The sequence below is a fragment of the Crinia signifera genome, chromosome 4 (genome assembly GCF_055691185.1).
Source record: "Crinia signifera chromosome 4, ASM5569118v1, whole genome shotgun sequence".
Lineage (NCBI taxonomy): Eukaryota > Metazoa > Chordata > Amphibia > Anura > Myobatrachidae > Crinia > Crinia signifera.
The window spans coordinates 34931048-34945948 of record NC_139220.1 but is presented as its reverse complement, the minus strand read 5'-3'; the positions used below and the strand labels follow the sequence as shown (position 1 = coordinate 34945948).

The following is a 14901-nucleotide window of genomic DNA, read 5'->3' as shown; positions in this document are numbered from 1 at the left end:
ACTGAAAAGCATCCAAATGCATTGGAATTAGTATGAAACATGTTCAATGGGCCCCAAATGGCATTTTTGAGGCTGTACCACCCCCACTATCAACGCAAACCCGAAGTGTGGCGAGCGCAGCGAGCCCGCGAGGGGCGGCGGTACGCGTCCTACGACCTTTTCATACCCCCACTATCCATGTCGGCGTGGAATTGAGAATAGAAAGTGTGGCGAGCGCAGCGAGCCCGAAGCGTGGCGAGCCCCGCGAGGGGACGCGGACACCTGTGAAGCCCGTGAGGGGACGCGTATACCTGTGAAGGTATCCGCGTCCGCTCGCCACACTTTCTATTCTCAACTCCATGCCGACGTGGATAGTGGGGGTATGAAAAGGTCGTAGGACGCGTACCGCCGCCCCTCGCGGGCTCGCCACACTTCGGGTTTGCGTTGATAGTGGGGGTGGTACAGCCTCAAAAATGCCAGTTGGGGGCCATTGAACATGTTTCATACTAATTCCAATGCATTTGGATGCTTTTCAGTGAAAAATCGTATGCGATCGCATGCGATGCGATTTTTTCGCATACGATGGCCATCGTGGGAGCCGTGATAATCCACAAGTACCGAGTCAAGTTTATCTTCATAAACGGACGTTTTTCCCGCATTGACCCATTGTACTGGGTTTAAGCTGTACTAATTGCAAAATGATTCATATGGAAGTTCTCCAGAATGCTAATGCACGGAAAAGCATCACATGGTGTCATATATTTGGTAATGACGGAATCAGTCACCTTACATGGGATAGAGCAGTGCTCCAGAACACAATTCAGATGTCTCAAATATATGAGTAGATGATGCGTCTCCCTTACTGTAACACACTTACTAGATATAAACATATATGAGCACGATTTCTGACACCCCCCACCCCAATCACTGGAAGGAGAAAACTTTAACAGTAGTATGGGATCCAAAATAAAACCTGTAATCTTGGGTTCAATAAATATCACCCAGAAAAACCAGACTAGCAGTATAGCAAGGACGATATAACCCCAAACACCTCATACAAAATCCCTGTATTGTTCAAGGGCAAGATGACAAGAACTTGAACAATGGTAGAATCCGATAGAGGAGACGAGATTCTAATGACAATTCCCATCGACGCGTTTCATCTTGCCAGGTCTATTGAAGGCAAAAATCTTGATGCATCGGAGGGAATCAACATCAGGTCTCATCTCCTTTACCAAATTATACCCTTCTCCAAAGTCATCCTGCCCAGGACAAACGCTGGGATTTTCTAGGAGACGCATTTTTACATTTGAATTTGGTATGGGGACATTTGGGTTAGAACACCGGAATTTATAATGATGATAATATCATATGCTCCTATGGCGTAGTCCAGCGGTTCTCAAACTGTGGGTCCTGACCTTCTCAGAATGGGGTCGCGACTCCATGTTGTTGACCAACAGGCTGATGACTTTTCATTAACAGTCAGTGATTCAAGGTGTCTAAAATAACAGACAATTCAACAGATTTTTCAGACTCCTCCCATCATTTTGTGCCTCCACAATGCTGCCATGTATGTGCTGTCTGCTGACGACACGTGTCATGTGATGACCTTCTGCACTAACTTGCTGGGCTCCTGTAATTATTGTCTAATGGGATCCCAGAGCAAATTAGTTTGAGCACCCCTGGCATAGTCTATGGCTGCATCTGTGTTTTGATCAGAAATATCACCAATTATTAAATTGCCAATTGTAGCTCAATTTTATTCAATGTATATTTTTCCTGACTGTTGATGCCGGTATTTAAATGCAATTGAATCCCCTCCCCTGTAGAGTAAATAGATGGTTAGTGTGCTTTGCAGCAAATTTATTACACAAAAATCCAAACATTAAGTACTTTACTGATCTAAATGAATGTATTTTCCTTTCTACATTATTCATTAGTTTAACCAAGCAGCATTTACAGTCAACAATTTTGGGGTATATGTATTAGGCCTGGAGAAGTGATAAAGTGGAAGGTGATAACGCAGCAGCCAATCAGCTCGTCATTTTTTTTCAAACCCAGCCTATAGCTTGACAGTTTTGAACGGATTGGCTGCTGTGTTATCACCTTCCAATTTATCACTTCAGCAGGTGTAATACTTCTGCCCCATTATAGTTTATCTCCCTGTGTGTATGTTTGTTGTCGCATTGTGTAGTTTGCTGTAATAAATTACATATCTTTAATACAAAGGTCGAAGGGTTTTTTAACAATTGTTTGAATTGGGTTCTTTTTTGTAATTTGATTCTGTAACTGACGTTCTATAAATAATAATAAAAAGGCTCAATGCTGTTTTTTGTCAGCGGTCATGGTGTAAGATAGGTTAGAAAACGTAATCTCTCGCAGGTATAGGCCACGCTACACATGGAAAATCATTTCACATCGGCTATAATGGGATTGTACTGGCGGATGATACCTAGATCCTGATCAATATCCACTAGTTAAGCCTGTTAAAATGATGGGCAAAAACTTGAGTAAGACCATGTTGGACCCCTTTTCTATTAAACACTATGGGGCAGATTTATTAAGCTTGGAGAAGAGATAAAGCGGAGAAAAGGTAAAAGGAGATAAAGCACCAGCCAATCAACTCCCAACTGTATTTTTCAAACACAGCTGAGTGGCTGGTGCTTTATCTCCTTTTACCTTTTCTCCGCTTTATCTCCAGTTTATCTCTTCTCCAAGCTTAATAAATCTGCCCCTATGAGAGCTGCAGTAGCCTTGTATAGAGAAGATGGCATTTGTATGATCTTGGTGCGGTGTTAGTGGCCTAGATCTCATTACAAGAAGCGCATATGTCGGACAGATGTATGAAGCGGGATACGGTCGGTTGGTCGACCTAAAGATGGTCAACACCGTTGGGTGAACATACCGCAAGGTCGACACAAGCATTATGTTGACATGGTCTAGGTCAACAGTCTAAAGGTCAATATGGGGGTTTTTCACTTTTTTGAGCCGACATGCGGTATTTCATGCCCTACGATCCACTCGGGCATGGTGGGAGAAAAATAGTGTGCCCGAAGCAAAGGGGGCACGGTGCACTTAATCCTGTGTCCATGTCGACATTCGGTTAAAAAAAAAAGAAGTGAAAAACCCCATGTCGACCTTTTGACTGTTGACCTTGTCCCATGTCAACCTAGACCCCTTTCGACCTTGCAGTATGTCGACCATCTTTAGGTTGACCCAATGATCCATACCAGTATGAAGCTGAGCATGCAGGAGCAGGGGTTCTGGAAGGAGACAGTCCCTGTGATGTGCTTGTTTCAGTACCCGTGGGACCCGCACATCTACGGCAGCCACTGCCCCTGAACACGCTCCTGATCTTTTTTACGATTTATAGACCATAGGCTGCAACTGGGTAATGCCATCTGGGGGTTGTGGCTGCCAGCGGGCATGGGTGCAGTGCATTGGAGATCGGCTGCAGTCTCACATTTAGGCAATACTAAATATTTTCAGTTACCCTATGAAAGTTGGCGTTTCTAGGGAATAAGCCACAAATATTTATTCATAAAATGATCCCTCTAGTCCAGGCCTGTCCAAACTATGGCCCTCCAGCTGTTGTGAAACTACAAGTCCCATCATGCTTTGCCACAGTTATGCCATTAGGGAATGCTAAAACTATGGCAAGGCATGCTGGGATGTGTAGTTTCACAACAGCTGGAGGGACACAGTTTGGACATGCCTGATCTAGTCCCTTACTGCTGCATATATGAATGACTTCCTATCTCTCAGTTCCTCATGGTCACATAGAAGTCTGTCTACCAGTGCCTCATGTCACGCATGGTCTTCTAGGCCCACTCACATATGACTGTCTTCTGGTCTCACATAGTAGTGACTGTCACCTTGACGTTTACGGTCTCATAGCACGGATGGTCTCCCTTCACGTCTCACATATTAATGATCGTCTTATGGCCTCAGACATGCACGGTTTAAGTCCCTCATCATCACACAGAAGCCTGTCTACCAGTGATGGATGGGAAGGATTGTCTCCTTGTCCCATGACGGTCTCCTGGTTTCTTACAGTCTCACATAGTAGTGACTGCCACCTCTTATAACATGGATGGTCTCCTGGTCCCTTACTGTCTCACATAGTAGTCACTGTGTCCTGGTCCCTAACTCTCTCCCATATCATATATGAAGGAACGGGAGACGGTCAGTCATGTTAAATAGGGAGACCATCTCCTAGTTCCTTACCGTCTCGCATAGATTGGGTCAATTGGGTTGCTCAAATGGCGTGTTCTCTGGTCCGAAGGAAGCTTTTTGCGAAGCGTACACAGACCTGTTACACACTTAGTGTGTCTAATACTCCACTTCCCCTCCCCACATACCAATGTATTTTTGAATTTGTTGTAGCGGCACAGGCATGGGTCCCGCCAACACACTGAGACAGTGACTGAAGATCATGGTGTCAGGCGCCTGAACCACGTGCAAACTTGCCTCTGTCCACCAGTTTGAATCAGAACTGTGCACACTGGCACATCAGTGTTCAAGGTGGCGCATAGCATACAGCACATACTAGCAGTCGCTGTGGAAAGAGGGAGCGCTGGAGTGCAATTGATCCTTCACTCAGCGCAGCTTTGATTGGACAGTTCTAACATACAGATCACAGATCTCAGTAACTGTAGTGTATAACAAACTATCCTGCAGATTCACAAACTACAGAGTCTGCCGACACAGAGTGACTAACAATCTAGGGTATTATCCCGCAATTATAAGATTGTCTGTCACCCAGACTTGATGTACATTGTAACAGAATCCTGCAGACATACAAATTATTGAGTCTGTCCACACAGTGTGATTTATAATCTAGGGCAGGGGTGGCCAACCGGTCAGAGGTAAAGAGCCGAAAAATATCAGTTGTCAAGCCAAAGAGCCAACGTCATGCGCGCGCCAAAAAGGGGCGTGGTCAGGGGAGTGGTCATATGACACAAGGAGAGTGGCCACATGACAAAACTTTATGGCCCCAGTGCCAGATATGCCCACCACAGTGCCAAACATCACATGCCCCCCACAGTGCCAAACATCACATGCCCCTCAAAGTGCCAAACATATGCCCCCCCACAGTGCCAAACATCATATGACCCCACAGTTAGGAAGCTGGGCCCTCCAGCACAGGTGTTGCCCACAGTGCAACACCTATGCTGGAGGGCCCAGCTTCCTAACTAAAGGGCCCACCTAGAGGGCCCAACAAATAAATGAGCCACGGGCCAAGAGGGCCCGACTAATGCGCACACAGGCCAGAAGGGCCTGAATTTGCCCATGGGCCTAGTGCCCGACACCCGGTGGTCTAGGGTGGATGGAGGGTAGGAGGCCAAAGGCCACTACCTGGTGTTGGGAGAGGCCGCTGGGGGGAGCTTCGTCAGCTCTTTTGCTTCCCACCCCCGCTGGCCTCTCCGGGAGCCATCTTCTTTTTTCTTGCAGAAGGCGCCGGAGATCTTCTGTCTTGATCCCGGCGTCTTCTGGCCTCTTCAGCGGCGCCGGAACTCTTCTCCCCGCCGCCGTCTTCTGCGCCATCCTCCGGTGGCTTCTCGCGTCTTCAGGAGCGCTCCTGCGCTCCGCCGGCGTGGAGAAGACTTTTCGCCCTCCCGCTGGCGTCTGATGCCAGACGGCGGGGGGCAGGGAGGAAACGGCGCGGCGAGCGCTGATGGCACGCCGCGGTCGTTTCCTATTGGCCGCCGATGCGGCGTTTTGAATTTGGCAGCCGAATTGGCGCCAAATTCAAAACCCCGCTTTGCAGACGGGAGGCTGGAGCCGCAGTTTACAGCTCGGCGAGCCGCGGGTTGGCCACCGCTGATCTAGGGCGTTGTCCCGCAATTGCAGGACTGTCTATCATCCAGACTGATATACACTGTAGCAGAACGGTGACTGAAGTGTATAAACCACCCTGCAGATTTACAAACCACAGAGTCTGCCCATACAGTGTGACTTACTATCTAGAGTATCATACCGCAATTCTAATGGTGTGTACACACGGTCAGATGTGCCTTAGATCGTTGATAGGATCTTAAGGCACATCCGATTTGCATCCTATCTTGACTATATAGTGCAGATCTGCACTATATAGACAAGGCAGCCAAGACTTTCTGGCTTCCGATACGTGAACGCGCATCGGGATCGCAAGGGTTAAAACCCTTGCGATCTGCATCCGATGCTGACTATATCGTCAACATCGGAAAGGAAATCGGACCGTGTGTACACAGCATAAGACTGTCTGTCACCCAGACTTGATACATACTGTAATAGCACTGTGACTGAAGTGTATAATAAATTATCCTGCAGAGTTACCAAATTTTGAGTGTCCACACAGTGTGACTTATGATCTAGGGCAGGCATGTCCAACGTTGGCCCTCCAGATGTTGTGCAACTACACATCCCAGCATGCTTTGCCAAAGTTTTGCTATTAGAGAATGCTAAAACTATTGCAAAGCATGATGGGATGTGTAGTTTCACAACATCTGGAGGGCCAACGTTGGACATGCCTGATCTAGGGTATTATCCCACAATTCTAAGATGGTCTGTCACTCAGACTGGATACACACTGAGTCTGCCCACATAGTGTGATTTACAATCTAGGGTATTATCCCATGATTCTAAGATTGTTCGTCACTCAGATTTGATACACCTTGTAACAGCACTGTGATCGAAGTATACAACAAACGGACTTGTAGATAAACTATTGAGTCTGTCCACACAGCGTGACCTACAATCTAGGGTATTATCCCACATTTGCAAGATTGTCTGTCCCCCAGACTTGATATACATTGTAATAGCACCGCTCAGCCTCTAACAGATTTAAAGGCAAATAATACGAAGTGGGGTCCACTAAGTGAGGATTATTATCCTTTTTATTATATGTTATGTGTTAGTATGTGTGTTTTTATTTCGCAACTATTTTAGAAATATTAAAATAAAAATCATAATTTTATGAGTCTTTTTTCTTCAGGTGCACCAGCCCAAGACACTCTTTCCTGTCTTTAAACCTTGTTCTCTGGTACACGTTACCATCCTCATGGACTACAATTGTGGCAAACTATGAAAGTCACAAATCTGAAATAAATTTGAAACACTCATGTTGACCTTTCCAGGTGGCGAATTTTTCATGCTGAATTTTGACCCTTCAACCTTATTACTGTATTTAGACACAGAAGATCAATTAACCAGAACAACTTTGCAGTAATGCACGCCTTCACCCCCATGCTGGTCCTGTACACCGCTGTATAAGCGATGCTCAATTAAATCGGTGCTCGACAAAGCCCGGGGGCCAGGTCGCCATGGCGACTCGATTTGCCAGGAAGCCTGATCGTGCAGGCAAAGTGGTGGCTTGCGTTATACATTACTGTGTGTGGCATAATGTGTAACAGGCATTACGGTGCTTGGTATAACACGTGATGGGCATTATGGCATGTGGTAGGTTATACAACGGGTGTGCGACACGTGTAATAGACATTCTGCACAGTCCCTAATTTTAGTGTCTCTGGCTCCTACACTTTAAACCTTGCTCCTAGGTTTTCAAATAAATGTGTCGAGCCCTGTTTTAAATAGCATCCATCTTCCTACGGTTGGTGCTGTGTGTTCTCCCAGGTCTGCAATAACAAATTACACAAAAAAACAACAACTTTTGAACCTTTCGTCTTATGTATAGGACTGTTAAACCCAAAACGACTTCCACCCAATCCCTCCACTCTGTGGAGATGAAGAGTTCTCCGAATCCAAGAATACAACCCACAGACCAGAACCATTTGCCACTAGTAATATGAAATCATACCATAATTTCATTTAATGTACAGAGGTATTGTAAACAGTACAGTGCAAAAGCTAGTCCGGCCATCGCATACTAATAGACAAGTCCCAAGCACAAAAACGTAAAACTACATAAAAAGTATAAAAGTAATTTACACAGGTTTAAAATAAACCCAGATATGTCAATTCACAAGTCGGGGACCTGCTTACAAGGTATGTTGTTCATTTCCATATTTATAAATATATATTTACCCAGAAAATAGGTTATAAATCACATTTTCAATTCCTAGTCCGGATTAAAGTCTTCTAGAACCGTAAAACTATGGTCACAGTTTAGACTTGGGGTAAAAAAACAAAAACAAAAGAATTATTCTTTATTATTCTTCTCCCCTTGACCCGAGGACACAAACAGAACATTCACACAAAATAAGTCAAGTATTTTCTTCACTGGTGCAGCCCTACAAAATAAAATAAAAATAAAAAAATTGGTTACTGCAAGTTGTGAAATAAAACCACCACCACAGGGGTCTCTGCAGAGTTCATGCATTTCCAAAAAATGTCCTCATCCCTCTAGGAGACAGTTTCTAGAGTTCCTACTGGATTTCTAGCATCTGTCAGGGGAAGGGCGTACGCTGCTGCACTCAGAAAAGTAACCCATGGCAACGAGCATAGGTAATTCCCCGGGCAATGAGCATATACTGTATATAACACAAATATAGAAGAGAACGGTCATGAAACAGTTTTGAGTGCCAAAGTTGCTGCGATCCTCAAATTATGCACTAAAAATCCCAGCGTTGCTCACAGCGACGGCTCTTTTAGTATAAATAATTAGAAATACGGCCAAGTCTATTAAAGTTTAGTTGGTACTTGTTTCCTAGCACGGCCACAATCGTGTGGATCGTGTACCTTTAAGTTAAGGTACACTATCCACACGATGGACCCGATTTCCTTTGAAATCAGGTCCATTTTGCCGGCAAGGGTACAAAATCGGGGGCATCGCGTCGGTCGGGACCATTAACATTGGGACCGACGCGATGCCCCCGATTTTGCCATAGGCTTCAATGTTAAAATATTTTTTAACATTGGAAATCGGGAGGATCGCGTCGGTCTTGTGCCATTATAATGGCACAAGATGAGATGGACTTGATTAAGTCCATCTCACCTTTAAAAAAATGTGAAAAATGTGAAATGGTCCAATATGACCCATTTTACATTATAGATGTCCCCGTCGTCACCCCACGATAGACGCCAACCCGAAGCGTGGCGAGCGCAGCGAGCCCGCGAGGGGCGGCGGTGCGCGTCCTCCGACCTTTTCATTCCCCTACTATCCACGTCGGCGTGGAGTTGAGAATAGAATAGTGTGGCGAGCGCAGCGAGCCACCGAGGCCGAAGCGTGGCGAGCGCAGCGAGCCCCGCGAGGGGACGCGTATAACTTCACAGGTATACGCGTCCGCTCGCCTCGCTGCGCTCGCCACACTATTCTATTCTCAACTCCACGCCGACGTGGATAGTAGGGGAATGAAAAGGTCGGAGGACGCGCACCGCCGCCCCTCGCGGGCTCGCTGCGCTCGCCACGCTTCGGGTTGGCGTCTATCGTGGGGTGGGGTTTACGTCGTTAAATTTGGGGGTCTAGGGAATATTTTACATTGAATCCAATGTAAAATCGGGTCCGAGGGACCCGATTTACATTTCATTCAATCAAAAAATCGGGTCGGTCGCATCGCATGCGATGGACCCGATTTTTCCGACACGACCACCCCGATGTAAATCGGTGTGGCCGTGCTAGGAAACAAGTACCGTTTAGTTAAATATTGCACCCAAAATGAACAGTAGCTGTGAGCGGTGCTGGACTTTAACGTATTTTGAGGATCTCACAGCAATGTTAGCACTGGTTAATGTAACACCTTTGCACATTTAGACTGATACCTCTAACTAGTGTGATGCCTTGGGGCATGTGGGGTGGGTTGTGCTGGTATGGGGTGTCCCGTGTTCTGGACTAAAGGAGCCCATAGACGCTCCGTTTTTGCCAGCTCCGTTCTGTACTATGCGACGCACGCTCCCGCGCATCACATAGTTCGGTACAATAAGTATGTGCTGCACATACTTTTTGTACTAGCTACACATCACATCAGATCGCATTGCATGCACAAGGCATGCGATGCGATGCGTACTATTTAAGTCCTGAACGGATCCGTTAAACGGACTGTGTATGGGCAGCTTTAAACCTGCTGAACGTAAGGGACCAACCTGATGAGGTTACCTGACCGTGGTAGGTAAGAACATATTTTTGGGCCAGAATTTATGCTAAAAAACCTTAAAAAAAGTGTTATAGGACAGGAATGGATTGACATAAGGGGAAACAGCATATTACCAGTCTTTATGAGTTCTCCAATGAATCTTTGTCAGCCTTAACCTTCTTCTGGAAATGAAAAGGAAGAGAGATTACATTTCAGTGCAGTGCGGATGGTATGGGGCAGTGCGGACAGTGTAATAGTTAGTATTACTGCCTCAGAGCGCTGAGGTCATGGGTTCTATTCCCACTATGGCCCTAACTGTGCGGAGTATGTATATTCTCCCCGTACTTGTGGGTACTCCCGTTTCAATCCAAAAATATACTGGTAGGTTATTTGGCTCCTAACAAAATGAACCCTAGGATGCCTGTGTGTGTACATGTGATAAGGAATATAGGGGCAGATGTATTAAGCTCTTAACAAGCGATAAATGCAAGAGTGATAAGGAGAGATAAACGTCCAGCCAATCATCTGCTAACATCCATGTTACAGGCTGTGTTTGAAAAAAGTCAGTAAGGAGCTGATTGGCTGGACGTTTATTTCTCTTTGTCACCTTTATAAATTTATCTCTTGTTAAGGCTTAATACATCTGCCCCATAGAGTGTAAGCTCCACTGGGGCAGGGACTGATGTGAATGTTCAAATATAAAGCGCTGCGGAATGTGTGCGCTATACAAGAAACTGTTAATAAATACATTTCAGAACCAACTTTGCTTCTGAAAAAGATTCTTCAAAAAGTTACATGTTCGGAATTTATCATCATAATTTTCATCAAGATGTCCGTCTCTCATCCACACTCATTACTTGCTCCCACGTACACGATTTTTCTTTCAAAACGTTTTTTATTAAATTTTTACGTACACGATTTTTGTCGGGCAACACCCACCTTATGGAATGCCCTTCCATGCACACCAAGACTCTCCTCAAGCCTCCAAACTTTCAAGCGTTCCCTGAAAAACTCACCTCTTCAGGCAAGCCTATCATATTCAGCAACCCCCACACAACCTCTAGTAGCATTTATATCTAAGTGCATCCCATCAGGACTGCCATGCTATCGACTGCCTAATTGGAACGCAAGAAAATCAAGACGTTCAAGTCGCTTGGCATTCAAGAATGTTTTGGCTGATGATCGAACATGCTCTCATTCAGTAGGTTCTTTGCCCAAATTTCATTACACTGTAGTAATGAACAAATCTTAGGGTGGAAATGGACTGCGCAGGCCTTTGTAAAGCAGATGCAATGCTGATAATTTGGGTACAATGGCGGTGGTCACCTTTTTCTTAGGTTTTGACAGTAGGCTGATTCCGGAATCCGTGGACTCCCCAACTGGCCCAGTTACACTTGGTGTTACTTTCTTTTCCTTCTTAGGTTTCTTTTCTTTTGAGTCTTTTTCTGCGGACGTACACAAAGCAGGCAATGGCAATGAGGAGAGGTGGCATTTTAAGCTCAATAGTAGGCAAATTCCTTTAAAACAGGAAAACATTCCAATCTCTGAAGCTATAAATTGACTTTTATACAACCAAAATATATATATAAAAACAAAAAAGCTCAAATAAAAAAAATCATCCTGGGGCATTGGGGCGCTGGAAAAGCCTGCCCTAGCGGAGGTTGTACACAAGCTGAACGCAAACCGAGCCCAAAGCTGGCATCCTTGAAAGAGACCAAATGAAAATGACTGGTCAGAGGACTAGGACGCTGCCTGGCGCAGGAAACGTGCCCCACTGCCCAGAAGGCACTCTCCCAGGATCTGTTGAGCGATACGGGATCAGGAAATACACCCGCAGAATGCTCGAATCATTTGCCTAAAGTTGGTTTTGATGCTGCCCTAGAGCTGATTGACAAGTCAGCCGAGGAACATAACTCCCTTTAAAAAGGTGGAAACCTTGGCATAGTGTTGGGAGGCCTCCAGAACGATCTGTCCTTCCCTACATCAGCAGAGGGACCAACCAGCAGATGGACCAACCGATCGGGGAGAATGGAGTATCTTTAGTAAGGAAAACTAGGTAACTCGCACCCACAGGTTTTACGACAGCAGAACAGGCATGCATGCAGAAGAGAATGCTGGAGAATGGACTCATCCACAGCTCTGGAAGCCATTGTTCAAGTCCCACCACTGCAAGAACATCTACTGTTGCGAGAGTCCCTTCCAGCCTGTAGGGAACGCTAGCTACATCCCTCCAGACACATCTGCCCCAAACACCTACAACCCACAACCCTCCAGTTTCTTCTTTTAAATACAGGATCCTGCAAACCAGCATTTCACCCAACTTACTTCGCTTGCTGCCCCATCCCCCGCATTCCCTGTGTGCCAAACACCACTTTTTGTGACCAGACACTTGTCTAAAAGTCCTTCTTTCTGGGCCGATGCTCTTTGGATTTCAGGCATTGAACAGACAGAGCATAACAAAATACTTCTGCCTCAATCTGAGGAAGGACCACTTCCAGACTGTAGTGCCCATTAATATTCCTGCGTGAAGAGGACGTTCACTAAAATGCTGCATATATATGAGAACAGCCCGGAAATATCGTCATATTACAGGATTTCAGACATTATGTCCAACCAGGCAGAACTAAGGGCTGGGTCATTCCTGTAGAAAAGCTTCTTATGACAGCTAGCCAATTGCGTAAAGGGCTGCACCACCTGTGACCAAGGCCAGAGAGCCATAGGAGTCAGCGGGTCACACATAGCCCGCCTACAAATCCCAGTTGACTGCCAGATCAGGACTGGATTTCTCCTACCGGTCTACATTATCCACAAGTTCCCAATTACAACAAATTCACCAATTAAAAAGGCAAAAGCACAAAGGTAAAAAGGCACAAAACACAAATCTTCAGCCAAGTCCACAAAAGAAGGGTCACCACTCAACCCTATGTAGGTACGATTTGTTTGGAGAAATGCACCAGAGGCGATGGTGAGCTGTTCACACAGTTGTCCGATGATCTCGGAAGAATGTGGATATATAAACAAATAAAGATATATATCAGAAATGGATTCCGTATAAATGACAGAATAAGGGTTCATTCAAAGGATGGGTCACTAGCAGCGTACCCTCACTCACAATTGAAAAGGAAGTATGTGCATATAAAGGTATCTTTGAAAACCTATTAGGGGTTCACCACAGATGCAGCTTCAGCAAATCGTTGATGCATACCATACTCGCAAGTATGTGTGTGATTATAAAAGTATCTCGGTATCTTTAGGGGGATCTCCTGTCCTGGGGGTTAACTCCTCCCATCCAGATATATACAATATAATGACAGAGATCCCTCTTTTAGTGTTGAAAGTTTTATTCAAAACAGGATTGCACACATAAGTTGGGATATATACGATGAAAAAAGTCCGGTACCTTGTGATTGGGATATTGGCCTTATACCCCAATCTGCAGCCGTAAACAGGTGGTAAATCCCAGCAACAACAAACAGCAAGCACGATCCTCTCCTGCCTTGAAGAAGACAGGTTGTCCTGTCGAAATGCGTTGGCAGGAGAGGAGCGTGCTTGCTGTTTGTTGTTGCTGGGATTTACCCCCTGTTTACGGCTGCAGATTGGGGTATAAGGCCAATATTGCGAGTATGGTACGCATCATCGATTTGCTGATGCTGCACCTGTGGTGAACCCCTAATAGGTTTTCAAAGATACCTTTATATGCACATACTTCCTTTTCAATCGTGAGTGAGGGTACGTTGTTAGTGACCCATCCTTTGAATGAACCCTTATTCTGTCATTTACACGGAATCCATTTCTGATATATATCTTTATTTGTTTATATATCCACATTTTTCCGAGATCATCGGACAACTGTGTGAACAGCTCATCATTGCCTCTGGTCCATTTCTCCAAATAAGGTTTGCAAGCAGACTTCTTAAAACATGAACAACCATGGGTGTTAATGAAAACCTAAGTATACAATTATTAGAATATCAATTAGACAAATATATAGAGCGGTCACTGAAGACATCACAGATAACAGGGAGGGATAATTATACGGGTGTGGTACAGTCGGGATCCTGACAGTCCTTAGCCCGACGTCGGGATCCCGACTAGCCGGACTCAGACGGCATTGCGAGTGCAACAAAGCCTGTTGCGGGTGCAGTGACTCGCTACACTCGCCACCTACTCTATTCTCCCTCTATGGGGGTCGTGGACCCCCACGAGGGAAAATAGCTGGTGGCCGCCGGGAACCCGTGCGTCGATATTTTAACAGTCCCGTCCAGCACCCAATTATATAGGATACCTATGAGAACACTGGGACCCCACTGCTATCATTACCTGGGTCTCCAACATAACGCCCAATCACTTACTTTTCTTTGCTTTCTTATCAGATTTTTTCTTGTCCTTCTTTAAGGATTTGGATTTTGGGGTGACAGCCTCCTCCTCCACGCCAGCCTCCCGTTTCTTCTTTTTCGCCTTCTTGGCGAGTTTTGCCTCCTGCTTGGCCAGGTCATTCTCAGGGGTGATCTTACGCTTCTTGCCACTTTTCCCATTTTCTGCAGGTGGCTGGGCAGTTTTTGGCGCAGAAGGGGACCTCAAGACTCCCTGATCGACAGAGTTTGGGGTGTCAGGGACCCACACAGAGGGGGTCAGACCCATGCTATTAGCCTGTTCTGGGATTGTTGCTTCAGCTGGTGGAACGTCACCAGTTTTCTTCTTCGATAACTTTTTCCCGCTCTTGTTCTTCTTTGGGTTCCTCCCTTCCAAAAGAGCCAAGACTGTCTCTTCTTCAGATTCCAGCATTCCTGCAGAAGAACGCATATACATAACACATAATGTGTGCAACAATGACATAAAACATATGGAGAACACCAACACTGAGCGACAAGTTACAGTGTAACATATTGGGTGCCTCAATATTATTCGGTGT

At 45.6% G+C, this 14901-nt stretch overlaps 1 protein-coding gene across 18 annotated transcripts in view; it reads right to left on the bottom strand.

The window, feature by feature from the left end:
- Window positions 1-7766: 7766 nt before the first annotated feature.
- TCOF1 (treacle ribosome biogenesis factor 1) overlaps window positions 7767-14901 on the bottom strand; it is a 52092-nt gene continuing 44957 nt past the window's right edge. For 16 of the 18 annotated variants that reach the window (XM_083181531.1, XM_083181529.1, XM_083181525.1 and 13 more), the window contains 4 exons: window positions 14342-14776; window positions 11316-11434; window positions 10124-10171; window positions 7767-8210 (listed from right to left, as the gene is read on the bottom strand). In XM_083181531.1, coding sequence (XP_083037657.1) covers window positions 10130-10171; window positions 11316-11434; window positions 14342-14776 — 596 coding nt within the window. In that variant the 3' untranslated portion in view covers window positions 7767-8210; window positions 10124-10129. The remainder of the gene's footprint in view (window positions 8211-10123; window positions 10172-11315; window positions 11435-14341; window positions 14777-14901) is intronic. The other 2 variants (XM_083181526.1, XM_083181530.1) reach the window with 2 other exon arrangements.